The sequence below is a fragment of the Peromyscus leucopus genome, chromosome 13 (assembly GCF_004664715.2).
Source record: "Peromyscus leucopus breed LL Stock chromosome 13, UCI_PerLeu_2.1, whole genome shotgun sequence".
NCBI lineage: Eukaryota > Metazoa > Chordata > Mammalia > Rodentia > Cricetidae > Peromyscus > Peromyscus leucopus.
Window position 1 is genome coordinate 56,623,451 of NC_051074.1, and position 19,288 is coordinate 56,642,738.

At 37.6% G+C, this 19,288-nt stretch overlaps 1 protein-coding gene across 7 annotated transcripts in view; it reads left to right on the forward strand.

Annotated features, from left to right (window-relative positions):
- Boll (boule homolog, RNA binding protein) overlaps positions 1 to 19,288 on the forward strand; it is a 92,488-nt gene that overhangs the window by 44,125 nt on the left and 29,075 nt on the right. For all 7 annotated transcript variants that reach the window (XR_005092676.1, XR_005092677.1, XM_028886203.2 and 4 more), the window contains one exon: positions 4,172 to 4,273. Coding sequence is in view for 5 of the 7 variants with exons in the window: in XM_028886203.2 (XP_028742036.1) it covers positions 4,172 to 4,273 (102 nt within the window). In the remaining 2 variants the exon portion in view is untranslated. The remainder of the gene's footprint in view (positions 1 to 4,171; positions 4,274 to 19,288) is intronic.

Genomic DNA, 19,288 nt, shown 5'->3' on the forward strand with positions numbered 1-19,288 from the left:
AATCACTTTCCACGTTTCTTTTAAAGTTTTAACCTATCAAATATTTGCACCTTCTTATTTTCTTGTCAGCCTGTGTTGTTGTTAAATAATTTGTCAATTAAAAGCATGTAATCTTTAAGCCATTGTAAAATTTCAAATTCTCCCTATACTAATGTAAATTAACTACAAATTACAAATGTTATCTTCAATGTCTTTAAGTTATATCCTCAGTGTCACTAATAACATCATCTGTGTGCCGGAACTGTGCAGGTGATGTGCTATGTTTTCAGTCAGCACCTGGTTGAGTGTATTGTTTTGTTATCGCTATAGTACTAAGGCCTGTAACATAATTTTATCCTGGAACAGTAATTTCCAGTTAGATCTTAGTGCTTTTGCTCTCCATACTTTTACTAGAATTTCTCCATTCCGTCTCATCCTTCATTTACTTTTTTGTGTTCCTCTTTTCCAGATCTAGTGAAATATAATTGAGTATAAATGTTGTACTGTAAATATTTATGAACTTCATGATATTTTGTGGTTATATGTATTCTAATTACCACAGTCAAGGTAATTCATCTTTCCATGTTGTTACTCGTTTTTGTTTTGTTTGTAGTGAGATTGTTTTAAGATGTTTCAGCAGTTTTCAAGTTTGTAAACCATTACTGCTATTCTCCTCGGTCACCATGCTGTCCAGTCACTCTCCAGAACACATTCGTCCTTTCTGTGCCTATCACTGTACCACGTAAACAGTATCTTCCCATCCTTCTCCCCACCCATGAAAACCACTATTTTAGTCTTCACTTCTGAGAGCTTGGCTTCCCAGATTCCACATAGAAGCATTAAGAAACATTTATCTTTCTGTACCTGACTTGTTTCATGGTATAATGTCTTCCAGGTTCATTCATGATGTCACAGCTGACAGAATTTCCTCCTTTTTAGTACCTAATGTTATTCTGTTGTTCATAGCCCACATTTTCTTCATCCATTGATAAACACTGAAGTTGATTCTATATAAGTGCTATTATGTAAAAGAAGAATATTTTTTTTGTTTTTCTAGTACTGGGAGACAAAACCAAGGCTTTGTGTACTGTGAGCAAATACTCTACCATGAAGCCACATTTCCAACTCCTTTACTATTGTGAATAATGCTGCAAATGAGCTTATGAGTTCAAACCTCTGTAGCGAGTTGGTTCCTTTCCTTTGTGTGTATGTGCATATGTATGTATATCTAGAAATATGGATCTGCTGAATCATATAGTAGTATTTTTTTGGAAACCCACATACTGTTTTGCATGATAGCTGTCCTAATTTGCATTCACTCCACAGTATCAAGGGTTCCCTTTTGTCCATATCCTTGCTGGTGATCATTGTGATTCCTAGTTAATCTCATGGTAGGTTCTCTGTATTGAGAAGGAACCGTCACTGCTTGCCCCAGCCTTCACCCTGTTCCATCTCCGGCAGTGTTACTCAACTCAGAACCCACAGGGTGGACAGAAGAAGTAATACAGACCTCACTTCTCCTGGAGGCCCTCCCTTATTGTTAAACAGTGTAAAAGTGGACCTTTGTGTTGTTGCCTCGGCTCGACCATACAAGCCTCTAAAGGATCTGTGGTTAGAACTTTCATTGACATCTGGGGAAATCTTTATTCTTGCTCAATTAATGCCTCAAAACCCTCCTTATGTTTGTCCAGATTGCATAGCATAGGAACACTTTATACATGGTTTGTGATTTGGAAACCGTGGATATTTTCTTATTTAATTGATGATGAAATTTCAAAATTTTGTCTTGTTGTTTTCTTACCTTCAGGTTTGCATAGAGGTGAGAGTAAAGTAAGAATTCTTCCACATTAGATATTTCACCAGAATCTGCTTTGGGCTTTACCCGTACTCTCAATCTGCTGTCAGACACTCCCCATCATTGTATATTCACGCCTTATCTAGTCGAAGAAGTCATTTCTAAGACTGCTGCTGTGACTGCGTAGCTTCTACTTGACATGGTACTTCCATACTCAGTGATACCTGTATGCTTTTATTAGTGCTGTTTCCAACAGAATGAATATTCTTATTAATATATAATTTAATAAATAGGCTGTAATGATTTACAGTTAAAATCTGCAGGACTTTCCTTGTGAATGTTATGATCAGGTTTCCTCCGAAGAAAACAAGTGTGTTCAGTCACCAGCAAACTTCTACCTTGCCTTGACTACTACAGATTTCCCCCTTGTCATTCTGAGAATACATCTGTGCTTCCTCTTTCATAGAAGTTGAAACCAACTTAGCCTCCAACTCCCAACATACAAACTTAAACAGGTCCTAATCCAGCCTTATGGTTTTTTATATTTATTTGATATTTTGTTCTTGTCCAAGGTTGCTTCTACTTACTGCACTTCCTTCCTGTCAGGGCTCTCAGTCCATCTCTGGTCCATTCTTCCCTCTTGTGGTTGAAGTCAGCGTCTCTCCATTGGTCCTCAGCTTCACTGCTCTACTGTGATTGTTAAGGGAATTAGTTAGCTTCCACAGTCTTGATCTCATAATGACCTTATGTATAGAAGTGAAGGCATCAAGAAACCATATTGCAATATTAAAAGATTAAAGCTGTTTGATACAAAATTCTTTGAATATCTGTAGCATCTTTGAGAGGTAACTATTATCTTTTGACACATTCTTTCCCGGATCCCCTAATTCTCTTCTACCTTTCAAAACTAAAATTCTTGAAAGATAGGCTGTATTCAGTATTTATAATGTTCAGCACCATTTTATTCCACACCTGCTGAAGTCTACTTCATTGTCTTTCTGCATAAGCTGCCTTTAAGAAGGCTCCTTAATGACATCCTAATTACTAAATATTGTCCTGCCTTTGTAATCTTATTAACCTTTCAGGAACACCATCCATATTTGGTGATCTGTCTGACACCTGTGTTTACACAGCACTGCCCGCTCCTGGAATTCCTTTCCCAGATTTTCTTTTCCTTTGTAAGTTGACCTTTTGCTCCTTCTCATGTCTGGGTCTCCCTCCAGGCTGATGCTATCCTCTCCATATCTCTATGTCAGCATCATCCCTGAGTTTGTAGTCACTGTCTGTCTAGAGCAGTTGAGCCCCTGAAAGGGAGAAGAACAAAGAGAGACGTCTTGGAAGTGTAAATTTTATATTGGATTTGGGAGACGTGCTACTAAAAATACTGACAAATTCAATGATTAAATAATTAGCATACTTTAGATAACATTTGGAATCTGTTGGCTTAAATATAAACTTATTTCATTATCCATTCATCTGTTGGTCGGTAACCAGGCTGATTCATTTCCTTTCTATTTTGAATACACCAATAGTAAACCTGGGTATGCAAGTATCTCTGCATAGGATATAGAATCACTTGGATATAGGTCCAGGGTTGGTAGAGCTGGGTCTTAGAGTAGTTCTATTGTTAATTTTTTGAGAAACCTGTATACTGATTTCCACAGTGACAGTACCAGTTTACAGTACCACCAACAGTAAAAGGTCCCTCTTTCCCCACACCCTTCCCTGCATTGGTTACTATTTAAATAGAATTTTTAAATGATCTGCCCTCTGTATTGCTCTTCTGCCATATTTATTGTACCCCTTAGTTTATAATGTTCTATCAAACAGCCTAAGTAAGCCTCACAGAAGAGATGTCTTACTTAGGCTGTCCCTCACTGTGTCCCCAGGTCTTTAAATCAAACATTAGTGCCACTAGGAAATTTTTATGACCATCATCCCCAATTTTTTTTCTTTTTCTTTTCTTTTTTTAGTCAGGCTTTCCCTGTGTAGCTTTGGAGCCTTTCCTGGAACTCACTCTGTAGACCAGGCTGGCCTCGAACTCACAGAGATTCCTCTGCCTCTGCCTCTGCCTCTGCCTCTGCCTCCCGAGTAGTGAGATTAATGGCGCACACCACCACCGCCCAGCCTCCCCAGTTTTCTTACGCATAATGTTTTATTATTTTTTGAATGATCATTATTCCCCATACATCATACACGTGACTCACAGGAGATGGGATGATTTAGAGTAATGTCTGTTTCTTGATCAGACAGTAAGTCATTAAACATAATGAATGGGTTTTTGAATGAGGCATCAGGCATATCACATAGTAAGTGCTGAATAACTGTGTTAGTAATAAAAATGACCCCTCTTTTTTCTCTCCCCACCTCCCCTTTGCTGGCTGCCTCTTGGAACAGCCGTATTCCGACCATGGAGTCCAAGCAGCGTCGTACCACCAGGTCTACGCCTCCAGCGCCATTGCTGTGCCTGCGCCCGTGATGCAGCCTGAGCCCATTAAAGTAAGGAGTTCACTTTGAGTTCTCTCTGCTTTCCTTCCTTTATGCTCTGGACAGTTTTACCCCAACTGTGATCCAAAAAGTACAGAGTTAGGGAATTATTTTATATGAAGGAAACAAATTCTAAATTAACTACAATTCCTATTAACTAATTTTGAAATGTTATAAATCATCCATGGTCAAAGTGTTTTATTTGTTGTGATACAGAGATACATAAACTTAAGCTTATTGTTTTAACTATTTTAAGTGTCTTTGAGTATATTCACAGCTCTGTGAAAATTATTACCAGAATTTCTAACCTTTTCCACTACCACAAGTAGAAACTCTGTTCTCATTACACAATAAGTTCACCTTCCTATTTGTCCTCTCTCTGAAGTCCCTGGTGACCTTTAACATCTTCTTATATCTAATTTTCCTGTTCTGGATATGGCACATAGGATTATCTGTGTCAATAATACAGATAGTTGTAGGGAGATGAAACAGATAATCATCTCCACTTTATATTTAATATATTTATGTTCGCTGAATCAGATTCAGGCCAAAAAATAGTATAGCACCCAATTAAATCTAATCTAATTAGATTCATGTGCATGTTCTCTATACTCTGGTCGTCAGCTCTGAAGCAAGAGATTCTCTTCCTTTATTTTACTGGGTTTTTTAGTGAGGCTCAGGATCACCATGTGAGAGAAATAGCCTCATCATAGTAAAGAATTGCAGATTGATTAACTGTTTGGATGGTGACATGAATTTTTATCCACTTTAGTTTGGTGGAATAAGAAAGTATACTCTGCAGTAAATGAAAGAAAAGAACTGTGTTTGCACTCAGATTTATGACTGATCCATCGTATGTGTTGAACACTATATTAAAGAGCCTTTCTATCCCCTCATGCTCCTGCCCCGCCCCCACCCAGTAACAACTCACTGCCATGACTACTCACTGCAGCCCTTATTTCCTATGCCATTGTACTATGGATATGAAATAAGACCCCAGTTTTGGTTTCACATTAAAATCTAGACTGTTAACAAGACTCACTTCTAGAGGCTTCACTTTCAGTATCGTTAGAAAATCTTCTGAGACAGACTTCCCCTAATGATAACATCATCAATTGCTGGTATATGTGTACATGATGTATTGGATATACATGTCAGGAGAAAGGGACGGGGAGAGAGTGAGCATCAAAATAATTGAAATTATCGCTTAAATATTTCCAGTAGGAGACGGGGTGGTGAGTGTTCTAATAGTGTTCATTGAAAGTTTGATTCTTCAACTTAGGAGTATGCACATTTCTAAGTTGTCTTCAGACTCAACACCAGAAACTGTAAAAAGAAACTCACTTTAGTCTTAAATTTAGTCATATAGGAATTACTCTTTTGTTGAACATTGAAAAAATTAATAAATTTTCAAATGAAAAACTGGAATGTAAGAAGTTTATACTTCTTTTTGTGTTTCAATAAAAGATAGAGTTTCCTATGTATTTTATACTCAAAATGTCTTGCCAGTCATTGATCCCATGGTCTCGTACATCTTGCCAAGCACTCTACCACCAAAATACTATAATCAGAAAGTTGTAGGTAGAGTCCCCTCTGCACTATATAATTAATAGTTCTTGAGTGGTGTGGTGGCTCTGTGTCTCAGGGGCAGACACTCCATTGTCACCTCCATACTTGTGTAGAATTTCACAACAGTGCTTTCCTGTACAGGCTGGGTTTGGTTTTGTTTTTCGAGACAGGGTTTCTCTGTGTAGTTTTGGTGCCTGTCCTGGATCTCGCTCTGTAGCCCAGGCTGGCCTCGAACTCACAAAGATCCGCCTGCCTCTGCCTCCTGAGTGCTGGGATTAAAGGCGTGTTATACAGGTTTTACTGCACAAAAGATTAACTACTTTTGTTTGTACTGCATTTGTATTACAAACATAGAAACCTTAATGTGCAAATGTTACATTATTAGAGACATCTTTTTTATAAGACATATTAAACCAACTTTAAAATATTAATGGACACTTGAAATATCAGCTATTTTCTCCCTATGTAAATTTTTCCTGGCACTAAAACCCTCAGTGTCTTTTTTAGAGTTTGAATCTTTTGATTCTTAGTTTTATAAGGACAGGTCACTTTGAAAGCTGGTGAGAAGGTTGACGTTCTAGTTTCCCTGTGCTTCAGTTAAATACGCTGAACAAAAAGCATTTTGGAAAAAAAGGGTTCATTCAGCATTTACAATTTCAAGTTATAGTCCCACCATTTTGAGGAAGTCAAAGCAGGAAGTCAAGCAACTGGTCACATGATACCCACAGTTAAAGGAGCAAAAGGAGAATAAGCATGTCCTTCCTCGATTGTTCCTTTGCGCTTAGCTAGCTTTCCTCACTCTTGTACAGCTTAAGGATGGCCTCTTAAATGTGTCACCCACAATGGATTGGGCCTTCGAATGTCAATAAACAACTAAGGCAGTCCCTCACAGACATAACACAAGCCAACCTGAGCACAGTAATTCCTCATTTAAGACTCTCTTCCCAAGCAGTTCTAGGAAGTATCAAGTTGACACTTAAAAAGAACCAGCATAATTGATCAATGGGTACTATGCTAATGTTATTTCTATTGTTAAGATGAAATACCCTGATGAAGAACTTTGAAAAGAAATTGGTTTATTGGGCTTATAATTCTAGGTTACAGCCCATCATTTCCTGAAACGCAGGAACTCAAACAGCTTGTCAAATCATATCCACAGTTAGAAACAGAATAAATGCATCCTTGCATGCTGTTTGCTTAGTACCCCTGCCCAGGGAATGATGCTGCTCACAGTGGGTTGGATAAGTTAGCAATCAAGAAAATTTCCCAAAAACATGTCCAGAGGCCAACCTGATGTAGGCAATCTCTAATTTGGGGATATGTCAAGCTGACATGGAAAGCCATCACAGGTAGGACATCACACTTAGTAGTAAAAGTTCTTAAGTACCATTGCACAGGGGGTAATTGTCGATCACAGGAATGAACTGTATTTTTTTAAGTTAGAAGAAAAAGCTTTGGATTCTTTTACCATTAAAAAAAAAAAAAGAAGGAAAATGTGGCCTAGTGAGATAGATTAGGTGGTTAAGAGTACAAACTGCTCTTGCAGAAGATTGAATTTCCATTTCCAGTGCCCATATTGGGTGGCTCTTTGGAAAGACAGTATAATTTGGAAGTAAATCGGAATGGGATTTGACTGCCACAAATGTTTCCCTCTCTCTTGGAACAGCCACCCCCGTAAAAATTGCAGACTATTCTGTGCAGAAATATTCTACTACCACTATGTTCTTCCATTCTTTTATTTCAGTACCATTATTACTTCCTTTAAGTCAGTTTAGAGGCTAAAGTTGGCTTATATTTACTACTGCTGAGCACAGAGGAAGACAGTAAAATGATATGCTCTAGGAGACAAAGGCTCAGGGACAGGGCCTGATTTGTAGCTTCTAAGACAAGAGTATAAGATTGTATGTGCTCTCCATAGTCAAACAATATTCCTTCAGTTATGTAGCATATTTTTACTCATAGAACTATACAATAGTACCTGTGTAGTTAAACGGTAGAAATGCCTAGGTTCCGTGTGCATAAAACTTGCTTGTTTATGACAATCTAAGACAGTAAAGAGAATCGTAGTCTTGAGAAACCAGTATATTTAAATTGTCAACTGGAAGTAAACAAAAATGTTTGGGGTCAGTAGAAAACTGCTTACATATAACATATTAAAGGCATTGGTACATAGCTGCTCCTCAACTTGCAAAGTTGTATCTATCCCAAAAATATCATAAGATGAAATATATCAGGGCTGGAGTGGTAGTGAGCAGTTAAGAGCACTTGCTGCTCTTGCAGAGGACCTGAGTTTTTTATTCCCAGTACCCACATGGTAGCTCACAGCTATCTATAGCTTCAATCCCAGGGGATCTGACAACTTTTTCTGACCACTGTGGGCACCAGATGTGCACATATATACATACACAGAAAATAAATAAATATTTTTAAAAAGAAAATGTAACTCAATGTGTTTAGTTCACCTTACCTATCAAATCTCATAGCTTAGCAACTCAGTGGACTGCAGAATATCAGTTATGTCCTAGTGATTGCATGGCTTATAGGAAGTTATGCCAACATTAAGGATATCATGATACATATTGAGTCCAGGAAAATCAAAATTTCAAACTAGAACTATGATTTCCACTGATTGAGTATGACCTTTGTACCATCTCAAATCAATATATCAGAAATCAAACCACTGTGACTTGGGTTCCATCAATATATACCAGCTCTATCATATGCTCTAAAATAACTCAGGAATTAAACTTTTAATTAAGTTATAATTTACTTGCTGCTGTTAAGAAAATGTGTAGTTTCTCATTTTGTTGTCTTTGCTCTTCCTAACATGTTGAAATTGAATCTAAGATGACCTCCAAAGAGCTAACCTGAACATTTCATCCCTTGTTTTACTATGAAATGTTAATAGTGATAAACTAAACAATAAGGCCTCCATACTGTCTTTAATATCTTTGTAGCAAGAAGGAAGGACATACTGATGCTCTGTCACTGCTCCCGTTACTTATATTTAATCTCTGGGGAAATAGCCACTAAGATTCTACATTGAGGGTTTTTTGTTTTTAGATTATTTTACATGTATGGGTGTTTTGCCGGCATGTAAGTATGAGCACCAACTGTGTGCCTGGTGCCTCAGAGGTGAGAAGGCATCAGTTCCCCTGGATCAGATGGTTGTGAACCACCATGTGGGTCTGGGGATTGGTTGAATCCAGGTCTCTGCAAGAGCAACCAGTACTCTTAGCCACTGAGCCAACTCTATAGCCTTGTACTTTGAGTTTTATTCTGGTTCAGAGACATACCCAGACCTCAAGAGTCTATGGATAGGAATACATTACAGCTTACTTTGTTTCCCTTATAATCTCTCTATGTTAATCAGACTTTTCATGTGACAAATGATTGAAATAACAACTTGATTTTTAACAACACAACAAAAACTTTATTTTTGACTTGATAGGTTTCATGGTTTCAGAGGTTTCTATCCATAATCTTTGGCTCCACTGACTCTAGACCAATGATGAGGCAAAATATCATGGTGGACCAGAAGGAGAAGAAACAACAAGATACAGCCCACAAAGACACACCCATGGTGATCTAGTCCTTCTAGCTAGACCTTACCTCCTAAAGTTTCCAGAACCTACTAAAATAGTGGCACTAGCTAAGAACCAAATCTTCTAGAATGAGCCTGTGTGGGACATTCATATTCAAACTGAACCATTTGCCCCCAGACTTCAAAGACCACATTTGTTTGATAATGCAAAATGTGTTTAGTCCATCTCTAAGAATTCCCATAATCTTAACACTTGCAATATTGTCCAGAAGTTAGGTCTACAGTCTCTTGTGATATTCAAGGCAGGCTCTGTGGATGTTACTCAGTTGATAGAGTGCTAGCATGTGCTAGACATGCCTAGCACATCACAGCACTGAACTCCACTTCCCAGTTTTCTTCTGTGTCAGACATACCTTTTGTTATTCTGAGGGAAGATAACAGGATAGAAACAACTTAAAGGAGGAAGGACGTATTTTGGCTCTTGGTCTCAGCATACTCAGTCTGACTGTTGATTCTGCACAGACTGTTCACTTGATGGTGGATGGGAAACAGAAAAAGAGAAAGAGGGGCCTATGACAAAATACAGCCCCAAGGATCCCAAGTAACCAAACTTGTTTCAGCTAGGCGCCACCTCCTAAAGTTTTCAGAACCTCCCAAAATAGTGCCACGAGCCAGAGACCAGTCCTTCTTTCAACAGTGAGCCTGAGGAGGTTAGCTCAGATTCAAAATATAACATAATCCTATATTTTTCTTTTATGTTTTTAAAATATTCTGAGAATAATTCTGATAGCCTCAGTGGGCTGCTGAAAGCTTATGACATGAATACATTAAACTAGTTAAGAACCTCTCAGTTGCTAGCTATGGTGGCACACATCTCTAATCCTAGCACTTGAGAACTCAAGTTAGGAGAATCACAAGTTATAGGGCAGCCTTGGCTATGTAGCTGACCCCATCTAGGAAAATGAGCTTCTGTATTAGAGTCACTTTATTTTACATGTGACAAATTTTTATAAGAAAGAATGTCTTTAGTTAAATCCTCCTAATTCTCTTTTTTGTTGTTGTTCATGTTGCTGGGGACCAAAACTAGAGCCTTAAGCTTGCTAGGCAAGCGTTTAGCCCCTTAGTTAAAGCCTTAGCCTTTCTGTCTTCTGAATTCTAAGAAAGTACTTGGATCTTTCATACTGCACTGGTGAAATTATTGAAACTATATAAACGATGATACAGGCAACTGGTGAGAAAGAATAACAAGCCAGGTGGTGGCGGCGCATGCCTTTAATCCTAGCACTCGGGAGGCTGAGCCAGGTGGATCTTTGTGAGTTCAAGGCCAGCCTGGTCTACAGAGCAAGATCCAGGAAAGGCGCAAAGCTACACAGAGAAACCCTGTCTCGAAAATTTTTTTTAAAAAATCAAAATAAATAAATAAAAGAAAGAATAACAACCAAATATGAAAAATACAATTTACTACATGAAATAAATGCAGAGTTCTACAACAAACATTCTAACAAATGTAGCTTTCTGTATAAAACAGTACTAGTCTTAGAGTTAAAAAGTCAAATTTTGTATCTGGTGTGGTGGCAATTGGCTTGTAGTCCCAGAACTCAAGAAGCTAAGGCAAGAGAATTGTATGTTCAACATTAACCCAAACTACATAATTAGACACTGTCTCAAAAAAATAAATCTTTGGTAGTATTAAAAATAATGAAATCCTGAGGTTGGGGATTTAGCTCAGTGGTAGAGAACTTGTCTAGCAAGTACAAGGCCCTGGGTTTGGTCCTCAGCTCCGGGGGTGGGGGTGGGGAGAATAATGAAATCCTGTTACTTGCAACATGTATGAAACCTACATGTAAAAACCAACATGTGTAAAAATAATTATAAGTAAAATAACCCAGGCACAAAAAACTAAGTACTGCATGATATCACTCTTGAAATCTGAGAAAATTGATCCCATGGAAGCTGCAAGTAGAATGGTAGTTACCTGTAGCTGAGGTTTTCCTGGTCCTGCCCGGCTCCCATGACCTTGTGGTCACTTAGACTCAAGTAAACACACAGGCTTATGTTAATTTAAACTGCTCAGCCATTAGCTCAGGCTAACTATTGACTAGCTCTTACACTTAAATTAACTCATAATTTTTATTTATGTTTAGCCATGTGGCTTGGTACCTTTTCTCAGTTCTGCCTTCACATCTTGCTTCCTCTGTGTCTGGCTGGTGATTCCTGGCTCAGCCTTCCTGTTCCCAGAATTCTCTTCTCTGCTTGTCCTGCCTAAACTTTCTGCCTGGCTACTGGCCAATCAGCATTTTATTTATTAACTAATCAGAGCAACACATTCACAGCATGCAGAAAGACATCCCTAGCACTTCCCCTTTTCTTTTTTTTAAAAGGAAGGTTTTAACTTTAGTAAAATTACATATAACAAAACAATTATCAAGTAAGAATTATAATATCTAGTCTATTTGTATTTGGCAAAATTAAAGAAGATATTCTATCTATCCTGTATTTGTGAGTCCATATCTAATTTCATATCTAATTTATCTTTTATCATAACTAAGGAAATTATAGCTATCTAGTCTTCAACTACATCAAAGACCTCAGAAGGATATAATATTACCTAAGTAAACAGGGAGAGCATTGTAAGTGACTTCCAAAAATCTAGAATGACAGAGACACCTGGCTGCCTGGACAGTTGCCCAAAGTTCTTCTGCAGTATTTGGGCCTCCATTCTTCAGCCTACAGGCCTAGAGTCTCTCAGTCACTTCTCTCTGTCCTGTAGAATGTCTGGCAGTTTCTTCTGCAAAGCAGGAACCTGAATGACCATTTTGTCTTGTAAAGTTCAGTGGTCACCTTCCTATGGGTCCTGCATGTCCAGTCAATACAACGTTTTGTCAAGCAGTCCAGGCAAGAACAGTTTCTTGCCTAAATGGCTATTTTTGCCAAGAAGAAGATAAATTCCACGTGGAGTGTCTTTGATGCCCATCCTTCTCTCTGAAGTAAATGGGTCCTGCCAGGAGCAGACATGTCTAAGTTTTTAAAACATTTTAAATGTTGTATTCTGTAAGTCTTTGAAGTATTTGACGATTACCTATCTATCTGAAATATATCTATGTATACTTAGAAAACTAGCATGACTATAAGTTTGATTATCATAGATGATTAACTATTAATCTGTATTTCTTAATGATACATTACAACTTTAAATGAGTTGTATACACATAATACCTTAAACAAGAATAAAAATATACATACAGTATAACAAAATTAACTTTAAATTTGTATCAGTGAAGTAAAATCTATAGCAGTGTAAAACATTTTTAAACAAGTTGTTGCTCTTTAAAAGTAGGTTCAATAATCTACTCTTTCATCCTATCATATCTATATCCTATATTTCTATATCACATCCTCCTTTCTTCTTTTAGAAAGAGATTGATTATGACTAATAACACTTTGTAACCAACAATCTAAACAAAGACAAACATCCATTATCCATTTTTTGGGAATGTGGGCATAGTTTTCTAGGCTGCTTCCTCCTGATAGAGGGTGCTGTGTTCTTATGCGGATTCTGAGAAATTAAGAATTATGGTCAAGTCCTGACTGGAATAGTCTGTGAGGCTACATTGTCTGAGCCAGTTGCCTTGAAACCATTCTGGATGTTGGATCATCTGGGCCATGATGTCATCAGAGACCTTTCAGGGAGTCTTGGCTGGTCAAACCTGATGTAACTTAATCTGGAACAAATCCATACCTTCTTGCTTTCTGTGGAAACAAAAGCAGAGCCTCCTTTCCAAAGCAACATATCCTTAGATCCAAATTTTGAAATCAAGGTACCTTTAAAATATACATACTGGTTTAATTCAGCAGCTTTTACAATCAAATGTCTTTCTGCAGTTAAAAATCCCAAAGACAACACAATCCAGATTCTCTGTGTAATATCCATCTTTATGTGGCTTTATTTTTTATACTACCTTTACTGTCTCTTTAAAGACTTTATTTTTAGGAGTTGGGGGCTTAGCTCAGTGGTAGAGCACTTGCCTGGCAAGCGCAAGGCCCTGGCTAGGTTCAGTCCTCAGCCCTGCAAAAAAAGACTTTATTTTTTAAAACTATTTCTTTATATAACTATCTATATTCATTTTCTTCTCTCTTGCAAACTTACGTACATTTTTACACACCTTGTAAACCATGTAAAGTCTTAGTCTATCTGAATCTGCCTTATTGTGTAACTGTTGCTTTAAACTGCAGTGGCTAGTACTGAAGCAGAAGACTTTGCTGCTGACTCCTCCCATCTCAGCTTCCCAATGTGGCAGAGGTAATTCACCTCCAGCTCAGGGAGCCATGCTCTCCTCTGACTCTGGGATGCAATGGGTCTATGCTTTCATCCAGCAACATACAGACCAAAAACCTTTTCTTTCTTTTTTTTTTCTTTTTTTTTTTTTTGTTTGTTTGTTTGTTTGTTTGACTTTATTAGCAAAGGCCATGCTGCAGGTCAAGCCTGCACCCCACAAACCTGGCATAGAGTAGCTCAAGCCTGCAGGCTGTGGCTGGTCTGAGAGAGACAGCTAGGAAGCTGCTGTTGGCTCCATTTTAGAACCCTTTTTAAAAGCTTTCTCGGGTTTTAGGTGACAACTCTTGCCCCACGTCTTGGCGCCATTTGTAGATGAATTTCTAAATAGTTTTATTAAATAAGAAACAGAGCCATATACAGGGGTAATAGCCAAAGAGATCGGAGAAATAGTGAAGAGCCTCTGACTAACCTTAGCTTACCACCATACCGTAGCTTCCCAAGAGAGAGCTTCTTCCTGTCTAATCTGCACCTTTATTGCCTTCCTGTTCTTTACCACACCTAGGCTAAGTAGGAATAATAAGGGATAAAGAAATGTTGATTATAACAGAAGACAAAAGATTTAGTGTACTCTTACAAAGTAGTAACTATACATAACAATAATGTACTATGCATTCAAAAAAACTAAAAGTAAATATTTTGAAAGTTTTTACACTAAAGAAATATTAAATCTTAGGGAAGATAAAGATGCTTAACCTAACTTCAACATTACACAATGCATTGAAAACCATAAGAAGTAATCGATTAATACATACAATTGTTGTTTTTCATGTGATGGTTAAAATAAATTTTAAAAATTCAGTATTTCAGAGGAACCTCGTGCTTTTGAAATATTTAGATTTTTTATCCATCTTTCTATAGTAAGTCATAACATATAAGCTGAACTTACAAAGAATGTACACAAGAATTGATCTTATGTGTCTACGTATGTATCTAGGTACCTCTGTTCTTTTTAATCTCAAAGCACTATTTTTAATACCTTGTTCATTTCTTGGGATTTCTAGTAAACTGTAATTTCTGACTCTGACTTTGACTTTAATCAAGGGAAATACAATTTTTATGACCAGTAATTATTTCCTCAACACAAAGTTGCCTTAGTTCAATCTTCTCTAACAACTGTACCATAAGCTGGGCTGCTATGGCAACACATATTCATTTCTCAGTTTTGGAAGCTGGGAAATCATGCCTGCAGATGCAAGTGTCTATCTTCTTATTGTATCCTTACACAGTGGTTCTCAACCTTCCTAATGCTGCAACGCTTTGATACAGTTCATGCTCTGGTGACCCCCAACCATAAAATTATTTCATGGCTACTTCATAACTGAAACTTTGCTACTGTTACAACTTGTAATGTAATTTACTGATATGCAGGATATCTTATATGCAACCCTCAAAGGGTCAAAACTCACAGGTTGGGAAGCTGCTTACAAGATAGAAGAGAGAGAATGAAAGCAAGCTCCCTTTTATTCTTTTTCTTTTTTTTTTACATTTTTACATTTATTTATTTATAATGCACGAACATGTGTAGGTGCACACATATTTAGATTTCAAAAGATCATGCAGTACTTATGTTTTTGTATCTAGGTCATTTTTTTTAACATAGTGATTTCCAAGTTCCACACATGTTTCTACTAACGGGATTTCATTATTTTAAAAATACTTTTGATACTTCCAAGAATGTTTGAGACAGTATTTAACTTTGTAGCTCAAATTAGTCTTGAGCCTGTAATCCTCCCACACGTTTTTATCATTATCTTTATCTACTTTGGAGTAGCACACTAAATCTTCTTGCTCCTGTCTACTTCTAACTAAGCACCCATTGATCAACATTTCTCTTTCTTTCTTTCTACTGTCTTATTCTAATGCTGTGAAAGAGACACTGTGACCAAGGAATCTTATAGAAGGAAGCAGTTAATTGGGGGGTTGCTTACAGTTTACAGGGTTAGTCCATGATCATCAAGTCAGGGAGCACAGCGGCAGGCAGGCATGGTGCTGTAACAATTCCTGAGACTTACATCCTGGTCACAGGCAGCAGACAGAGAAAGCAAGATGGGTTAGGGCCTGGTGTGGGCTTTTGAAACCTCAAAGCCCACCCCCAGTGAAACAAGGCCATACCTCCTAATCCTTCCCAAACAGTTTCACTACCTGGAGACCAAATATTAACATGAGCCGTTGGGGTCATTCTCATTCAAATGAGAAAGCCACACCTACTCTTCCAAGTTGGTAACCACCATTCTACTTGCAGCTTTGGTGGGTTGGCCTACAGGATATAGTTGTATGATCTTTGGGTTAATCCATTGTCAGGTTAATTCATTTTCTTCAAGCCTAATGGGATATATAGTATGTATTTATTGAGTGTATTTCTGGGGTTTTTTTTTTATCTGATTTGAGTTTAATGTAGATTATTTGATCAAACACCTACGGGTTATTCTAATACTGGATAGGCTGTAAATTCTGCCTATCCAAAATATCTATCTGGGGTGGAGAGCAGTAAAAAATTAGAATTAGTTATTTATTAGAAGCAACTGAAAGCAGTCATATTAAGTGAATTAGACAATTTTAGAAAGACAGATGCTTTGTTTTTTCTCATTTTTAGTTCCTAGATTTTATGCAGATACATAAAGTCACATATATATATATATGATATAAAATGAAAGTAAACCTGCGTAAACAGAGGGGACTAACATTAGGGTGGAGGGATGAGAATAAAAAGAAATGGGGGCTATAAATAGATTATGTTCAACATATAATACATATACAAAAACTTAAATTCTTAATAACTACTGTGAAAGGTTACATATTAGCTCCATGATAGTCTAATTTTCAAGTACCTTTAGCAGGATATCTACCTATAATATAGCACATCTGTTTTTCATATCAAAATTATATGTTTCCATTCTTGAGCATTTTCTCTGCATTCTGAGCCTATTATTTCTTCTAATTGGACATCATTTCTCTTTTTTTTTTTTTTTTTTTTTTTTTTTTTTTTTTTTTTTGCTGCTACTCCTTAAAAGTCAGACCATCTGAATGGCACCTTACCTTTCATAGCATAAGATTCAATCTATGAAACCATAATCTTTTACAGGATATTTCTCTAAACATTTTTTGAATAACATCTTCCCCCACTTTGAGGATGAGAGTAAGCAGGGGAATTTTTATATTATATTACATACTCCATTAACATTTTAATTTTACCTGCTTTAGAAAAGCATATGGGTAAAAGATAAGGATTACCTTTCATTCCAAATGAATTTGTGTTTCTTTAGTATTGTCAAGTCAAAACACAGTAGGTGCTCCCATCCATAAACAGTCATCCCAGACCCAGAAAATGCCTCAGACCTCAGCTAGTACCAAATGCTAGATATGCACAAGCTCAATCTGATAACACAGCTAATATATAGCTCAATTGTTGGGAGACTGTGCAGCATGATTATGATAAGCAGAGGGATAGTTCACACCCAGAACATGTTGGGAATGAGACAGCATAAGCAATTTAAAACAGAAAAATTGTTTATTTCTGGGCTTTTCCATTAATGATTTTTTGATCACTATGAATGATTTGTAATAAAAAAAAAACTTGGAAAAGAAGCTTCAGATGAGGTAGAAATTTCAGTATGTACCTATGTTGGCTACTTGTCTCATTACTGCAACAAAATACCTAACAAAACCTGTCAAAGAAAGGAGGTTTATTTTGGCTCACAATTTAAAGTTAGAGTTGATCGCCACAAAGATTTCATGATGACAGGAGGGAGCACCAGGAGCTAGAAGCAGCTGGTCACACAGTCAGGATGGAGAGGTGCATGCCAGTGCTCAGTTTCCCTTCTGGTGTATTCAGTCCTGGACTGCCATCCAAAGGGAGGGTGGATCTTGCTAGTCTGTTAATCTAATCCAGCAGCCAGCCCCATCTAAATGATTCCGAGGAAGCTTATCTCCTCAATGATCCCGTGAAATCCTGTGAAATGGACAATGTAACCATAACAAACCCATCTCCTGTCAACTTAATAACTGTCCTGGGTGGGTGTGTTTCATCATCTTGACACTAGCTAGTGTTTTCTGAGAAGAAATCACAATGGAAAAAATAACTCCATAGAGTGGCCATATATAGGCAAGCCTGTGGGGCATTTTCTTAATTAGTGGTTGATATGGAGAGTCTAGCCCATTGTAGGGTGGTGCCTTGGGCTGTATTAGAAAGTGGACTTGAAGTGGTGCCTGTATTATATTAATTATACTATAATATAATTACATGTTAATAATATATATTATATTAAAGAAAGTGGTCTTTGGTTGTGTAATAAAACAGGCTAAGCAGGCCATGAGGAACAAGACAATAAAAGTATTCTCTACGACCTCTGCATCAGCTCCTGCCTCCCCAGTTCCTGCCTTAATGGAGTGTGATCTGAGTATTAAGCTGAAATAAACCCTTTCTACCCCAGGTTGCTTTTGGTCATGCTGTTTTATCACAGCAGTGAAGATAACAGCCAAGCATATCACTTTCAAGCCATAATCTTCCACTCATCCACATGGCCATCACATAATGCAAAATGTATTCACTCCAATTTCAAAAATCCCCATAGTCTTTAACAGTTCCAAAACTGTTGAAAAGTTGAAGTGCAGAGTCTCTTCTGAGACTCAGGCAATCTCTTTTTTTAACTTCAATCCAATAGTTAGTTACATACTTCCAGTATACAATGATACAGAGTCAATATTCCCACTCTAAAAGGGAAGAATGGAGACATGGCAAGGGCAAGATCAGACCAAAGCAAGACCAAAAACATAAGCAGGTAAAACACCAAATCCTTAAGCTCCATGTCCATCATCTGGAGCTCATGATGAAATCATATGGGCTCCAAGGGCCTCCTTGGTCCTCCAGCTCAGCTGACTTCAGCACACATAAGCACACTCTTGGACTGGCTCTGTTTTCTTGTCTGCACCTTTCTTTGGTGGACATCCTATGGTCGTAGCATCTCCAACATCCTAGAGTCTACATCACAATTTAGACTTGACCTTCACAGCTCCACATAGGCACCTCTCAAAGTTTCTTTGCAAGAACTCTGACCCTGCCACACAGTGCCTGGCCTCGGTGGCACTCAGAGACTATGGAACAAAACCCTGTAACCTCTCCCCTGAATCTCATATCTTTCATGTCTGCAAAAACCAAGGCCACAAAGATAATGCCAAGTTCGGCTGCCAGATTGGGTTGGAACCTAGCACTCTTGGATCACAGGCTGTATGTCTTGGTGGCTGAATCTACAAAATCACTTTCCTTAATTTGTTTGTTTGTTTGTAGTAGGGATCTCTTCTGTGGCATTCCCAGTTCAGGTTTCTCCTGTCTCATAAATTTGTATTTTCACAAGTTGGAGCATTTGATGATGGATTCTTGTCTTCAATTCTCCTTTCTTGTTGTCCTATTAAAGAGTAATGCTTCCAACAATTACAGATGTTTTCTCATCTGCATTCTCCAGTCCACAATTTTAAACTTGTTCACATACTTTTCTTGCTAAAGTTCATGTTTTTAATTTTTTTACTGTCTCACTGTAGATAGGAATAAGAGCATTGAAAAGTATCCATGTCACTGACTGAA